The 15,267-nt window shown below is 39.9% G+C and overlaps 1 protein-coding gene across 3 annotated transcripts; it reads left to right on the forward strand.

The window, feature by feature from the left end:
• Window positions 1–1,110: 1,110 nt before the first annotated feature.
• LOC119745671 (deoxyribonuclease-1-like) lies at window positions 1,111–14,442 on the forward strand. 3 transcript variants are annotated; one of them, XM_038222199.1, is made up of 10 exons: window positions 1,111–1,371; window positions 6,546–6,759; window positions 7,219–7,307; window positions 7,653–7,736; window positions 8,406–8,509; window positions 9,374–9,486; window positions 9,865–10,019; window positions 10,492–10,588; window positions 11,358–11,413; window positions 12,311–14,442. In XM_038222199.1, the coding sequence occupies exons 2-10, from the start codon at window positions 6,553–6,555 to the stop codon at window positions 12,516–12,518; spliced, it is 1,113 nt and encodes a 370-aa protein (XP_038078127.1). In that variant the 5' UTR covers window positions 1,111–1,371; window positions 6,546–6,552; the 3' UTR covers window positions 12,519–14,442. The 3 variants fall into 3 exon arrangements, with proteins under 3 accessions (XP_038078127.1, XP_038078126.1, XP_038078128.1); XM_038222198.1 differs by having other exon boundaries at window positions 1,112–1,367; XM_038222200.1 differs by lacking the exon at window positions 1,111–1,371 and adding an exon at window positions 3,838–3,859.
• The last annotated feature ends 825 nt before the right edge of the window (window positions 14,443–15,267 follow it).

Consider the following 15,267-nt stretch of genomic DNA (forward strand, 5'->3'; position numbering starts at 1 on the left):
CTAAGGTAAGGATATGACATTTATTCGTCAGGATGCCTAGAACAACCAAATATTTACGGCAGTCTTGTAACAGGTTTTCAAAAGGTCAAGTCGACTAAGCGTATACGATTTCTGTGATTGTGTATAATTAAAGTTGGCTCTCATCATTTTGTTGCCTTTTTCTTCGATTTTTCGCCTCAAAAACTGGTTGGATTTTGGATATATCTAGATTTTGCTTCGCGTAGAGAACTATTCCAATATCCCAAATGAATACCTATATAATAAGAATGTGCCATTCTAAGAAAAACAGACGCATTTTTAGTCAGCTTGGTTTTGGTTCTCGTTCTGGTTCTGGTTGAGTCGGTAAAATTCACTCAATAATATCACACCAACTTTGAACTTATGGTTTTTTGGTTTGTGAAAGGTGGAATATATTTAAGGTAAATGCTAAAGCTTTTACTGAATATAACAATCTGATGCATATTCGTCCCTGACCACGAGATTACGTGGGGGCTTTTTTGGACAAAAATGATCCATCTGATGGACTACAGTCAATGCGCACATAGTAACGTAGCCTCTGTAAGGCCCAAAAAAAAATAATAAGTCTCCGGTTTCTGGTATGGAGCTTGTCCAAAAAAGTGGTGCGGCGACGCGGCTTTTTTTTTTTTTTTTACCTGACTTTTTTGCTTCAAATGTCGGCTGATGACTGCAAATGGTGCCCGACTAAACTTAGTGCAAAAAGTCCAGAGAGGCCACATAAAGCTTACTCTCGATCATAACCCCATCTAAAAACACGTTAAAATTGTGCAGTAGCAGGATTCCAGTCAAACCAGTGAGTTTGGCGGTTTTGAGACATCATCTTTCATTGAAAAAAAAACTTTTTCATTTTGCCGACACGCATGGCTACGGCGACGCGCGCGCATACCAGAAACCGGAGCCTTTTTTTTTTGCCTAAACGTGTATTGTTTGGCGGGACGCCTACGCAAAATACGTGGGGTGCCATCGATTTTATTAAAGGCTCTGTGATTGTTACTTGATACAATTGTTTGGTGGGAGGCCTACGCAAAATACGTGGGGGGCAATCGACTTTATTAAAGGCTCTGTGATTGTTACTTGATAATGTAGTTAGCGACTGGAGCATGAATAATCCCGTCTACTTATGCTGTAACCGTACAACTATTCACTACGGCACGATGCGAGGGCATTCGACCATCATACAGCTAAAAAAAACATATGAATGACTATAATACTGAGAACCACAGTGAAAGGAAACCACTAGTAAGTTCAGTGTAGCTATAGTCAGTCAAGAGCAAACTGTGTCGAGCACATATATCTCCACAGTTTCATCGCTGGCAGTTCACCTAGCTTGTTCGTACTTCTTGCAAGAGGCAGGTATTATACATGTCATTGTTAGTAGGGGCATCTATTCCTACCCCATTGTAGGGACCACTATATATTAATGGTACGCGAACGGGATACGTATGCGACTAAGAAAAACTATCATTTTATCACCATTTTGTGTGGTTATTTCACAAAACCCACACAACTCCATCTTTACATTTTGCTGTAGAATGCAGATTGGCCTTTGTGTGCCTGAAACATCAGTACAAAAAGGTGGTTTCAGGCATTTTTTTGCCCGATCCGCATACGTATCCATTACGCGAAGTAGGGTCCCTGTATTGTCCAAATGCCTAACTCAAACCACCACGACATAGTGTAGCATGTCCCTTATAGCCCCATAAATGTGGCCAATTTACTGGACTACCTCCGTAAATAAAGGCCACACTTCCACCATGTACAAATAAATGTCGAACTTTGTCAAATTTTTATTTTCACATTTAGACTTAGTTTGTAGTTGAGTGGTCGGGTACAACCCGACCACTCTTTGGATTTGTTGCGATTAATCTTTATTTCTTTCTTTCTTTTTTTTCTGCATAGCACGTTTCCGCGGGTTTTCTCCTAAACGGTATATGATATGAACTTGTACCTTTGAACATATATTGACCCTCATTCTGGGTGGTGCATATTACACTGACGTCACTATGACGTCATCGGGTGGCAAATTACAAGCGATTTTCGTTGAAAAAATGACGATCTTCTTTCATCTATAACTCTTCAACAAAATGATCAAGTATGTTCCAACCTTGTAATCAGATAAACCATAAATTGATAAACATTTTTTGTTGTGTAGTTGAACTCGCTTGACCTTTACTTCCGGGTCTACCGGAAGGTCAAATTTAGGTGAATTCAAAATGAAGACATTAGCCTGAAATCGAAACAAAGCACAATTTCTTCCAAACGGTTTACGGTATGATCATAAAACCTACTGTGAACCTGCACCATGTTACGAAGATGTTATTACTGTTGTTACGTCATCAAAACGTCATCAGGTATCAAATTACAAGCGATTTGATTGCACGATTTGACAAAATACTTTGACCTATATCTCTTGAACTAAATAGGGTATCGTGTTCGTTTTTTCGTGAGGTTGTAGACAGTGCCTTGAGCAACATTTCTTATTCCCGGGCACAAAACTGCTTGACCTTTACTTCCGGTGTTACCGGAAGTGCAATAGAAACTGAATCTAACTCTAAAACGGAAGCATTTTCGTACAGACAAATACATTATTGAAGTGTTAAGTGAGGAATGCCAATCACAAAAACATTATTTTGACGTCATCCAAGAAAGGGCGCCCTCCAGCGGCACATGGAAAACAGTTTAATCTTTTAAAATGTTAAAACCCTTAATCAATTTTTTATGATATAATTGCCCCTATATATCCCGTGAGCAACCACAAATGAATTTGCAAGGTTTCATAATCATGACGTCATCAGACTGGAAGTTACTGTAGGGAGAATTCAACAATGACCATTTTATTTTTAAAGTCATCATTTGATCCTTGTCTCATGACTTTGTTTTTTGCCCCCCCAATGACATCTGTTACACTTAATATTGACCTTTTGCTTCCAAATACTGTGACGTCATCAAACTGGAAGTTAGCTGTTATTATTACATACACTTAATTTCCATATTTCCATGCGTTATTTTTACTTAATGATAAAAAAGTGTCCTCCCTTCCCTGTTTTGACTGATGACGCCATCAAACCGGAAATAACTTGTACTCAAACTGTTTAATGAAATTTATCATACCTTAAAAGACGCATTATTTTTGTGAAAAATAATTGGAACTGGAAATGTTGAAGTTCTTGGTCCGTTTTTTCTGACATAAACATATTCATAACTTAATTGGACAATGTCTAATGAAATGGTTGTCTACCCGACCACTCTGCGTTTGTAACAACAAACGCGAACCTCTAGTTGAGTTTTGCTTTAGAAGCATACTCACCCTCTTTAAAGGCTAATCAGAAAGTGCTGCCTTTTACAGATGTCAAATTTTCTTGAAATTTCATTTCTGGAAATTTCACGAAAAATAGACATCTGAAAAAGGCAGCACTTTCTGATTAGCCTATAAAGAGGGTGAGTATGGCTTCTAAAGCAAAAATCAACTACAAATTAAGCCTAAATGTGAAAATCAAAATTTGACAAAGTTCGACATGTTTTTGTACATGATGGAAGTGTGGCCTTTATTTACGGAGGTAGTCCAGTAAATTGGCCACATTTATGGGGCTAGCATGTCCCATGCCTTGGAGCCATTTTCATGTATATGGTTGAAGTAAGTACAATTTGCTCTTTTCACGCTCCGCCCTAGGGCATGCACAGCCTCGACCTGGCAACTTCACTCAAAAAAATAGCCGGTTCAGTGATCTGAACCCCGACGCGGGAATCACTGAACCGGCTATATTCATTGTGTAAAGTTGCCAGATCGAGGCACTGCATGCCCATGGCGGAAGTGTGAAAAGAGAGCGAATCGTGTATACAGGTGGGTGCGATCCGGGATTTTTTTTACATTGGCTTTATCTAGCTCCCATACCTATGTTCTTGAAACTCAATGGTTCTTGAGTCTGGAGTGCTGAATGGTAACACATAGCAACCGAAAAAAAACTGGTGTGGAAATGAATAAATGTTTTCATCACCTGAATTCACTCCGCCCGATCTATCGTGCAGTTATATTCGTAGTACCAGCGAATTCCGAAGTGTTTGGCAGGGTTGGTTTTTTTTGTGTGTGTACCACTTTCATATTGGTTCTGTAATCATAATTCGAGTCTAAAAAATTAGCGTATAGGCCCATGTGCCGAACCGTGATATTTCCTAAAGTAATCATGCATAAACCTTATCACATTGCTGGTTCTTTTAAAAAAAAAACATGTTTTGAAAATAGTCGAGCTGGACAACACAGTTTCGGACATTTTACGGTTGTCATGCTTGGACAATTTTCAGGAAAAATGGCTGATTGAATGAAACTGCATTTGTTTTCAGTTTTGATTTTGGCGAAGATCAAGTGAAAAAAAAAGTAGTCCAGAAAAAGAACTTTCAGGAAATTTAGCAAAGTGATGTATCGCTGTGTGACTCTGCATATGGACGTAGCTAGTATTTTAGACATACATTTTGTGGGTCAACTTGAAAGGGAACGTGGAAGTTCGTGTCCGAGAAGATTTTTGAAATTATTTATTAGGACCTAAATGTACATAGGCCTACACATGAACAATTCTTGCATGGAGCTCCCTCACGTGGACAGTTTTTGTTGATAGCAACAATGAAAGTACAAAGTGTCTACTGCACTCTAAAATGTCTCGGGTGGCAGAGTCGAACCGTAATCCGGGTCAGGTTTGAACTGACACTCTCTTGGGTCAAAATGAGCTAGGCCCCTATAGCAGTGTGCTACCTTACGTCGTCAATAACTTCCGATTCGAGCTTGCTTATATCCCCCAAATGGCGTCCGTCACACCGCCCTCGTTCGATCAAGAATAAGGCCCTTTCATCATTTTGACCCAGAAATGTGTCAGGTCACACAATAGCTCTTGCGGCGCCACGGAGGAACAAAGACCTAGCCTCGACCCTCAGATAGGATATCTGATACAAAAAGACTGTTGACTAGACCTCCACTACTTTTTACCAGAATGAATGGGGGATCATTCGTATGCGTATTATATACCTTTTATAAGAAACTGTTAAACCGATGACTAGTAGCAACCGTACGTTGTACACGGAGGTTTGTTTGTATCACGAAGTGTTTCTGAACTAAGAAGTAATATAAGTTTTGTGTGATTTATTAACCATGTGCCCCTTGACATGGACCAAGTGCCCTTTGACGTCATGCCGACCAGGCATCGTTTCCGTGTTTGGTCCACATTAAACTGTATTATGTACACACTTTTTAAACCATTCATACTTAAAGAGACATGCAGTGCAGAAGAGAACAATTTGCTGTAAGTTGGCATCACGTGACCACAACATTCACTGTTGTAAACAAATTTCACATGGTCTATATATGTCACTGACCGGTACTGGAAAGTCAACGACGCCATTGTAGTAGGCGAAGATCGTATAGCGCCGCGCGCAGTATAGGTAGCGGGCAAGCCTTCAAAGTCGCCGATGGATGGCAACAACTGAGAAAACGTGGAGCCAAAACCAACTGTGCATTTATTTTACGTGAAAATAAGCTTCTAGTTTACAACGGCACGATGTTGCTAACCAAACGCTTGCTACTGCAATCGTGGCCGATCGCGGGGAAACCGGATGGTCACGCAGCATTTGACGTCATACTATCGGATCACATTATTGCAACTTGCCATTTTCCGTTCCACTATAGTCAGTTGGTATTTTGGTCTACTGTATATAGCAAAGATTCATAGCTCTACTAAAGTAGTTTACCATGGGTCTTCCTCGTAAACGGGGGGGGGGGGGGGGAATTTGTCATTTCAGGCGTGAAGAGAAATTTGGAGTAATCCTTTCAAAGGAATCTCCCTTTTGAAATATATTTTCCTCACCATCATCAGGCTGTGGTCATCCATTGTTGGATGTAGCCCCCCCCCCCCCCCTCGAGCAGGTTCCATCCACTTGTGTCACTTGTCATTCTACTCCATGTTGCCGTGTTCATGTATGTGGTGATTTCATCTCTCCATCTCCAGTTTTGTCTACCCCTTCTTCTGCCTGTCCTTGTTTGCCATTCTATGAGTCTCTTGGCCCATTGTTTTCTTGCCAAGTGCCCTGCCCATCTCCATTTCATTTCCTTGCTCTTCTCTGTGATAATCTTTGACCTTTGTGTTTTTGTGTTGTGAAGGTATGTCTGATTTTGTCCAGTAGGCCTAATGATAGAGCATTCTCCTTCCCATTTCTCTCTAATATATTTTAGATCGTTATAAATATTAACGAAACAAGTGCGAGTGCAGAATAAGCTCTGGTCGTTGTTGCAAGAAGTCTTGCATAAAAGTCTTGCATGAAATCAATCAAAATGATCCCTGCCAGAGCTTAGAAACTTCAAAGGGACCTCTTTGAATTTGCAACCCTGGGATGGCAGAAGTACGGAGTTCTCAACATGACACCTCTTTTATTCGTTCAGTACCCTTTTATTATGGGAGTTTAGCAACTTAAGTGAATATATGTTAAGGGTTTTCCCTATTCTTGATGACTTGTTTTTGTAATTGGCTTTTATTGGTTGACCATAGGTGTTGAATGCCACCAAATTCAGGGATCATGGCATCTGTGTGCGCTATCGTCATCGCCTGCTCCCTCCTGGTTGTAACGGCGCCCTCATCGTCTCAAGCGTTTGAGTTTCCTGGCTCTTCGTACGATGGCTCGCTTGTTATTGGCGCCTTCAACATACAGGTGTTTGGGCTTTCAAAAGTCGGCAAACCGGATGTGGTTGAAACACTTGTCAAAGTAAGTAGATGTACATAAATGATCCATGGTGCATGTCGGCGAGTGCGCGAAAAATGCTCGTCGCTTAAGACGAGGTGTCGGATAATACGAGGTAATGTCATAAGTCCCAAGGACCTCGTAGTAACGAGAGTCGACTGAACACACTCACGCATTTACTGCATAGACCGAGTTGTTATATGAACATCTCGTTCAATCTAATACCACACAGTGTAAAATTATAGCCCACAGTTCAACATACTGTTGCCCTTCCAAAAATCCCGATTCTTTTCCGGACTCGGCGCATGTAATGTTTTGAAGGTGACTTATTTCGTTAGAGGACAACAAAAATATATAATAACCTTAAAGTCGGCGATCACCAAAAAACTACATCATTTGTTACTCATGTTATTACCATCATATTTACACATGTACTCACCGTTATACTGTGTTGTTTACGTTTTGGGAATTAATTTTCCGAAGATTTTGCGGCGATATGATCTGGTTTTGATTCAAGAAATCCGAGATAGTTCCCAGACCGCCGTTCCAACGCTTCTGAAGCTTGTGAACGCGTAAGTATAATATGTAGGAATACGTTTTTTTCAAAAGACGGAAGGATTTTCGAAACATCACGACATAATGAATGACATCTTTCTGACTCGCAACAAATTCTGCTGCTTGTTTCATTGGGCAGGATATTTTACTGCAACAATTCTGAAGTCAAATCAGAAAAAAATGTCTTATAATAAATAAGACAAATGAAGAGAAATAGTTCATCTTACTGCAAAGAGCAGCCTCGTTGCCTGCAGCATGAATTGTCAGTGAAGGGCAAAACCTAATTTGATTTATATCACCCCGACGCAAAATTCCATCTTATAATAAAGAAAGACTTTATTTGAAATTTCGTCTGTATGCAGAAATCTGGAAGATAAATATGACGTCATCGTGAGCGAACGCCTTGGGAGGACATCCAGCAAGGAGCAGTATGCGTTCCTTTACAAGTAAGAAGATTACATTTTTTAAACCAAGAAAATTTAATCGATGTTGTCGGCGGCGATATCTCAACAAAATGACGGGGAGTTGGTTGGAGGTGGACCCAATCTAACTATAGGTGGCGCTGCTCATTTTACAACTCTCTGTAGAAATTCTAAAGCAAGTTCGATCGGGAAGTATAGTTTATAACCATAGTTCGACTCACTGATCGAATGCTGGATGGTCAACGACAGTTGGACTGGTACATGTATAAGCGATTATTTGTTGAGACCAGCCTTATGATGTTGGTTATGTCGCTGGTGACAATGGCTGCGCACATCAGTACACAGCTGTAGGGGGAGCCACGACCACGAAGTTTCGTGATGACGTTTTGAACATCGTTTGACCATCGTTATTAATAGTGCGCAGGCGTAAGTTACGTCACAAGTCACGCAGAAATCGACCAGTGGTCCTTGATCGAACTTGCTCCAAGATGGCGTCGTTCACGGTAGAAACTCTAAATTTTCATTGTAACAATCTTGTCAACAAAAGTAAACACAATTCCGGAGGGCCTACGTTCCCGTGTACATGTATTGCAAAATAAGTTTCAAAAGTAAAAGCCCTCTGTCCGTCCTATCATCCTTCATTCTGCACTGACCATTGTTGCAATATTTTATTCCCGTTTTAATTCCACTCAGGCCGAGTCGGTTAACCGTGCTGTGGAGTTACGTTTACGAGGACGACACTCACGACCGATTTGAGCGGGAGCCCTTCGTTGTTTACTTCGAGTCGCCTACCACAGGTTAGGACATTGTGACATCATATAGTTTGGTTGTACTTGGTAATGTTGGGAAACCGTTCAATAAAAACCCTTAAGGGTACAAGGGCGGATCCGGGGGGGGGGGGGCAACGGGGCTATGCCCCCCCCCCAAAAAAAACCCAAACTCATGTTTATTTTAAGTGACGTCGTCATCAATGCAGGCACTGCGTACACCACCATCTTTTCCTCACAAAAAATGGTTAAAGTGGTCAGAAATTGCTGCAAAACGCACCACAGAGCATCTAGAATCCAAACAACTTTCGGGGCCCTTGAACGGGCCCCGAACCCCACGCGGTAAGGTTTTTTTCGGGAAACCAACTTGTTTTGGCCCCCGAAAGATTGTGTTCTGGATCCGCCCTTGAAAGGGTAAATTCCTTATCTAAACACAACTTCTGGACAACTGACCATTATGCTCTTGTTTCATGGGACTCATTCTTTAGCTCATGGGTTTCCAGTACAGAAATAAACCTGAAGTCACATTTTTTTTGGGGGGGGACCATACATTTCATCCTTTAATGTGCAAATTTTATAACAATTTTTTTAGAACAATTTTTATCTGTAGGTGGGTTCAATTGTTTTTCAAATGTAACTTGTAACACAAGTTTATCAAATTCGTGGACAAATTTAATGAAGAATCTGCACTGCTATCAAAACAAATTGTATGTTGCGCTTGTTGTTGGGAAATGTCTCCTCATTGAAGAAGTAAGGTATGCGGTTATGGGGGTTAGACTAATGGGGGTGTACCGGTTATCACTAGCAATGCATCAGAAAACGAAAAACATGTACAAACATCTTCACTGCAAGTGAACCATTTCTAGAATCAAAAATGTATTTTTTTTTTTACAGCTGTGGATCGTTTTGCAATGATCGGCATTCATATCAAGCCGAGCGAGGCAGTGGAAGAAATCAACCACCTTGTCCACGTGTATGAAGACTTCGTAGCAAGATCCGGCAACAAGGTACACGTACATGTTTTAATATTAAAAAAGTAATCCACCATTTCGGACAAAAAGGCCTATATTGTCGTTCCAAAGAATTCCGACCTATCTTTAAAAAAATAAATTGGAAGTGAAGAAGAACATTGGAGATTGATACTTTAGGTATCCTCTATAACGACGAGAACAAGCAAAAACTTGACGTAGAATAAACATCTTAACAAGGGGTTAACCTGACGATGATGCTGTTCCGAAATAGTGTGCTCCGCCTTTCCTGGAACGAAATTAAAGTATCTTTCCAATGGAGCGGAATGATACGAGTAAAGTACCGAGAAAACAACTATTTAACCTACTTGATTTTATTTTGTGTAATCGTGAATATTTTATCTTTAAACGGCGTAGAATGCCATCATTGCTGGAGATTTCAACGCAGACTGTGGATATGTCTCCAAGACATCTCTGTACAAATCCGCCTTGCGAACGGATCAGAGGTTCAGCTGGATTATCTCAGATGATCAGGATACCACCGTGGCTAAATCTGACTGCGCTTATGATCGGTATTAAAAATCCACTTTTGTATTTTCAATCCCTTCACTCAATTAGCAAATGAACTCGAGTCCGAGTTTCTCTCCGAGTTCTAACGACAAAACCTAGATAGGTTTTCGTAGTTTCATTATTTTTAATCATGGCTTGAGATTTAAGAAAATGTATCATTTCCTCAAATCTGTCGACGAAATTTGCATAATTGGAAACATTGTCGAAACCACCATGTGGAATCGAAAGTGAGGTTGCCAAGTTATTACGTATGATAACATTAGAATTGCTAATCGTGCATCTAAAGCCACGGTTTCAAAGTCCAACGGTACCGTCATAACCTTTCAGAGGAAAAGCCGATTTTCAAGCTTAAAAATGACATTTCTGTAGTTAGTCAAAAACTGTTAACCCAAAACAAATCGCCTGAAGGATTGTTTTGTTTATTTAAACTCGTCCCCTGGCATGTTTTGTAATATTTTAGTTTTATTTGTGAAGGTTTGTGATCGCTGGGGATGAATTGTCTGACAACATTCATCCGGACAGAACCGGAACGTTTTACTTCGACAAGCATTATGGCCTGGACATAGAAACGGTGAGTAAACTCGGAGACGTTATTGTTCTTCCTCTGACAACTTCAATTAGTTTCTGAGCAGAACAAGCATTTTGTAAAATTGTGCAGTTGGAAGTTTGAATGTTTACCTTTCTCGTACTCGGAGAGCATGGAAGCACTCGAGCCATTTTGGGTTATCTATTTGCTAAGTTAACACAAATAATAAGCACAGAACAAGTCGCAAGCAAAGCAAACTTAACACTAAATGTTGACCGGTAACCCGAGTTGGCCTAGAAGTTATTTCCTGTGCTTAATGGCAGCTTCCTGGAAACTAAGGGTTTTACAACTGATAATGTAGTAACCAACGGATAATGTATCACCAACCGATAATGTCACACAAATTGACCGATACTGTATCACTAACCGATAATGTAACAGAAATTGACCGAAAGTGTAGTAAAAATGTACTACACTATCAGTCAATTGTTGTTACATTATCGGTGTTAATCGATAATGCAACAAATATTGACCGATAGTGTAGTAACATTTACTACACTATCAGTCAATTTCTGTTACATTATCGGTTAGTGATGCAATATCGGTCAATTTGTGTGACATTATGGGTTGGTGATACATTATCAGTTGGTCACTACATTATCAGTTGTAACAAAGGGGATTACGATTCCATAAAAAAAAATGCACATAATAATGTTCACCGTGGAATTATACGGATAAAAAAGTTATTACGTTATAAAATAACAGTTTTTTCATTGAAGCTAAATTGACTGAATAAAATATCATTATTCCACAGACGGAAGATGTCAGTGATCACTACCCGATCGAAATGGTCATCCAAGGAAATCTTCAGTAAGTTCATGGTGTTGGTATTAATAAAACAATTATTGGATTATGAATACAAAATCGCCAGTCTTTTCTGCAATCAATAAAACCCTCCCTTGTGTCAGGGCGCCATCTAGTGACAATCGTGTTGACGTTTTCTGGCAAAATTAAAAACGTGAGGCGTCGTAGCCTTTGCGCAGGCGCAGTGTTCTGTATACTGCAGCATCGTCACATAGACCCTTTGCATTGAGATGCCATGCTTGAGATGCTTTTGTTAATATCTTATTTCAGTAACAAGGAATGCACAAGAGTTCTACCAATGCATATCCCTGTGCATCAAAAGCACACGCCTCAACGATGGCTGCGATGCAAAAGCTCTATAGATCATGTTGCGGCAATTTTTGACTTTTTTCAAATCAACGTAACCGAAGCGAGGCTGGAATGGAAAATAGTCTGGTTCCTTTTTGCACAAAAACATTATCATTCAGTACTGTTATTGGATACAGGGAGCATGACTGAAATGGTTGCAGCATGATAAAATGTCTATTGTAAACGCGTGCTGGTATAAAGCTACTGGTACAGCAATCAATTAGTTTGTCTCATTAACAGTGATTTTTTTTTCAAAATTAATAAAAATCTTATACGATCCTTTAAAACAAAATTCTCCATTTAAAGTTTGTGTATTTTTGTTAACCAAACCCACACATATTTTAAAAGCTCGCTCTTTTTTTTTATTCATGTACATTTCGATGGTTATTATTTTACAGCCTTGTGGTTTTTGAAAATTATCACATTTTTGAAAATTAGCACAATTGACTATCCCTCCATTCCCTCCGTTTCTTGTCGGATTGAGAACCGAAAGATTAACTGATGTTTTTTTTTTTTTTAAATTAACAAATCTCAATCTTTGTAATACTCATGCAGGCCGATTCAGCCGATGTCAACTACAACTCCCGATAGCATCAGTTGCTCTGGTAGCTTCCGTACCGTGGTGTGGATGTGTCAGCTCGTCGTGGGTCAAGAAGACGATATGCCCGTGTGCATCCACAAAGTCGTCCAGTCATTAGTCGGTTACATCGACAGGTGCACGGACGACTGGATCAGGCTCTTCATGAATTACCCAAAGATTTAATTCTCATGAGTCTTTGCTCGGACCCCGCGCCCGATGCAAGGGCATAGCTGGTCCGAATGGAACGTCAATGCCGTCTTCAATGATTCATTATATCACTTTCTTCGCCAGGGTGACTTATTATTCTATTCGGCAAAATCATCATTCCATTCAGCGAATACATCATTTTATTCGGCATAGCCTTCATTCCATCCCTACAAAGTAACGGAACGAAGAACTTGCCAAATAAATTAATTGATTAATGAGCCAAATTGTGATTTTGCCCAAATGGAACTTGGCAAATGGAATGATGAATTTGCCGAACGGAATGATAAATCTGCCGAACAAAATGATAAATTTGCCGAACGAAATGATAAATCTGGCGAACGAAATTTCCAATCTTCTGAACGGAATGATGAATTTGCCGAATGCAATGAGAAATTTTTCGAACGGCAGCTTTGGCGTTCCGTGGGTATGTTCCCAGTTATTTTCATTTTAGAACAAAACAATGTAGTATGTAGGCCATAATATACTGTTAGAAATACTAAGCTTAGCGAACGAATACTATAGTAAAATCGCCGAGTAAAAAAAAAATGCTGGGCACTATACACCTGTTAATGGTACCTTATTGAGACATTTTGTTACCATAAATTATACCTTAGGGAGACACCGGACATTAGGCAACATTTCAATGTCTCCCTCATGTCACAGCTCCTAGTTAGTATTAAGAGGCAACACTTTGTCGCAAATAGGCTAGATCGATTGCTCGTGGTCCTTAAACCGAAATTCACGAAGGAAGGAGAAGGTAAAATTGGGGTTGGGTGACATTAAAGTCGGAAAACGAATTTTGCACAAGTCTATGGGAATGTCTCCCAAGTGACCCATTATCGGTAATTACTAACAATTTCAGTGTTATGACTATTTTATTAAAACTTAATTTGTTCTGTTTTATTTAAACTTAGGCTAATTGTTTATGCACAGGGGCCTGGCCATGTACAAGCTTCGGCTCTCTGCCAGCCTCCACCGTTCATTATCTGATTGCTGTATATATGCCGTTAATTTGAATTATTATAATTGTGAATTTTGGAAATAATCAAATCAAGTCACATCAAAGCAACTGGACTGATTGACAATGCCTGAAGCGCCCGAAGCAGTTGTTCGGCATTTTGGGTTTCGAGTTATGTGCGGTGAAAATAAGAATTGTATTTGTCTGACCGGCATTTGAGAAATTAACAGTCCTGTGCCTAGGATTGGTCAACATTTAAACAAACATGTATTATTGTGGGAGTCCCGATATGATAGGCCGTTGTGTATGGTGTGTTTGTCTTGAGGGATTTCCCCCTATGACACCACTATTGCCCGCGGAGGGACTTTCCCTCAATGAGGAATAATTTTTCGTAGAGTGGACGATGAGAAATTCGGACACATGCATGAGAATACGCCAATGTCCGGGACTCGGGAGTGACAACCATGCATCATGAAATGGGACGGAATAGTAGAATTTTTGGAGATCAAAGTTCCAGGAAGTGAGTGAGCAAGGATTATATAGATCCATATCAGACAATCTTACAGCTTCCTTTGATCATTGTATTAGTGTAAACTTTGCAGACACGTGATGTACAAAATAAAGCTTTCTGCGTACATGTACTTGTGTGTAACCATGTGTAGTTGTTTTTCACAATGCAGAAGGTACAGTCACCACTCCATGTACATGAGACATCAATGAGCATTTAGGTTTAACTGACCCTGGGGTAAGGTTTTCGTTTATATTTTTTTATTATTTCTGAAGACGATTATTGAACTAAAAGTGTGTCTAGAACCCAGATATGATTATCAAGCTTTGTGTATATTTATGTAGTAAAAAGGTACTACTTATTTTTCGTTTCAGGGTTTGTCTTTGGTTTTCTATATGACCTACCAACATAATAAACAATGAGAAGTGACTGATTGATGTCGGACTCCAGCTTCATCCCTGTTTAAGTATGTGGACGGACCCCAACCCTAGAATAAGAGTAGGGTAGACCACCACATAATATTAAGCGTATAGCAGCCAGTCCAGTTAATTTAGGGCTCTCTCACGACCGGGCCTTCAATCCGGCTAGTATCAGAAAGTCAGCATCGCTATATTAGGCCATATCCGACATTCGACAATTTGGCAGGAATGCTGGTGGGATAGTAATTTACGATATCCCATCATTAGATTGCATTTAGATAAAAAAGACTGCTTTTTTAATCGTTTGCACATTTTTGATAAAAAAACGTATTTTTGGAATATTTTCTCAATTTTTCATTCAAATGCCTTCAAATAATTATGCTACATCATTTTTAGGTCAGTGAGTACGTGACTGCTTTCAAGTCGGCATATTTCCATGCAATAGTTTCAGAAAGACAGAAAATATTAGAGAAAAACAACGAAATACTCCGTCAACGTGGTCGATCTTGCTGCTTTTCGATGGCGTCGGCGCGTCGGCACGTCGGCGGCCAAGCTTAGTGAGGAAAGTGGTTGTCATTAATTTTACAGTTGCGTGATGGAACATGTAGAACGATTGGGAGTGGTTATTTTGTATGCAGGGTGAATGTTATCTGCAGCCACCTTGACTTTTCAGCAACCTTGATAAGGCCACAAAAAAAAATATTCGGTCTCTGGTCAGACCAAAGTTCCGGAATTGACGCGGCCACGCGGTTTTTTTTTTTTTTTTGCTATTTTTTTTCTTCAAGCTTGGATTGTACAGACAAGGTGGGGTACTATTTTGCTTTTTCGGTGTCCTCATGT

Source organism: Patiria miniata, unplaced genomic scaffold (genome assembly GCF_015706575.1).
Source record: "Patiria miniata isolate m_02_andy unplaced genomic scaffold, ASM1570657v1 HiC_scaffold_7, whole genome shotgun sequence".
Lineage (NCBI taxonomy): Eukaryota > Metazoa > Echinodermata > Asteroidea > Valvatida > Asterinidae > Patiria > Patiria miniata.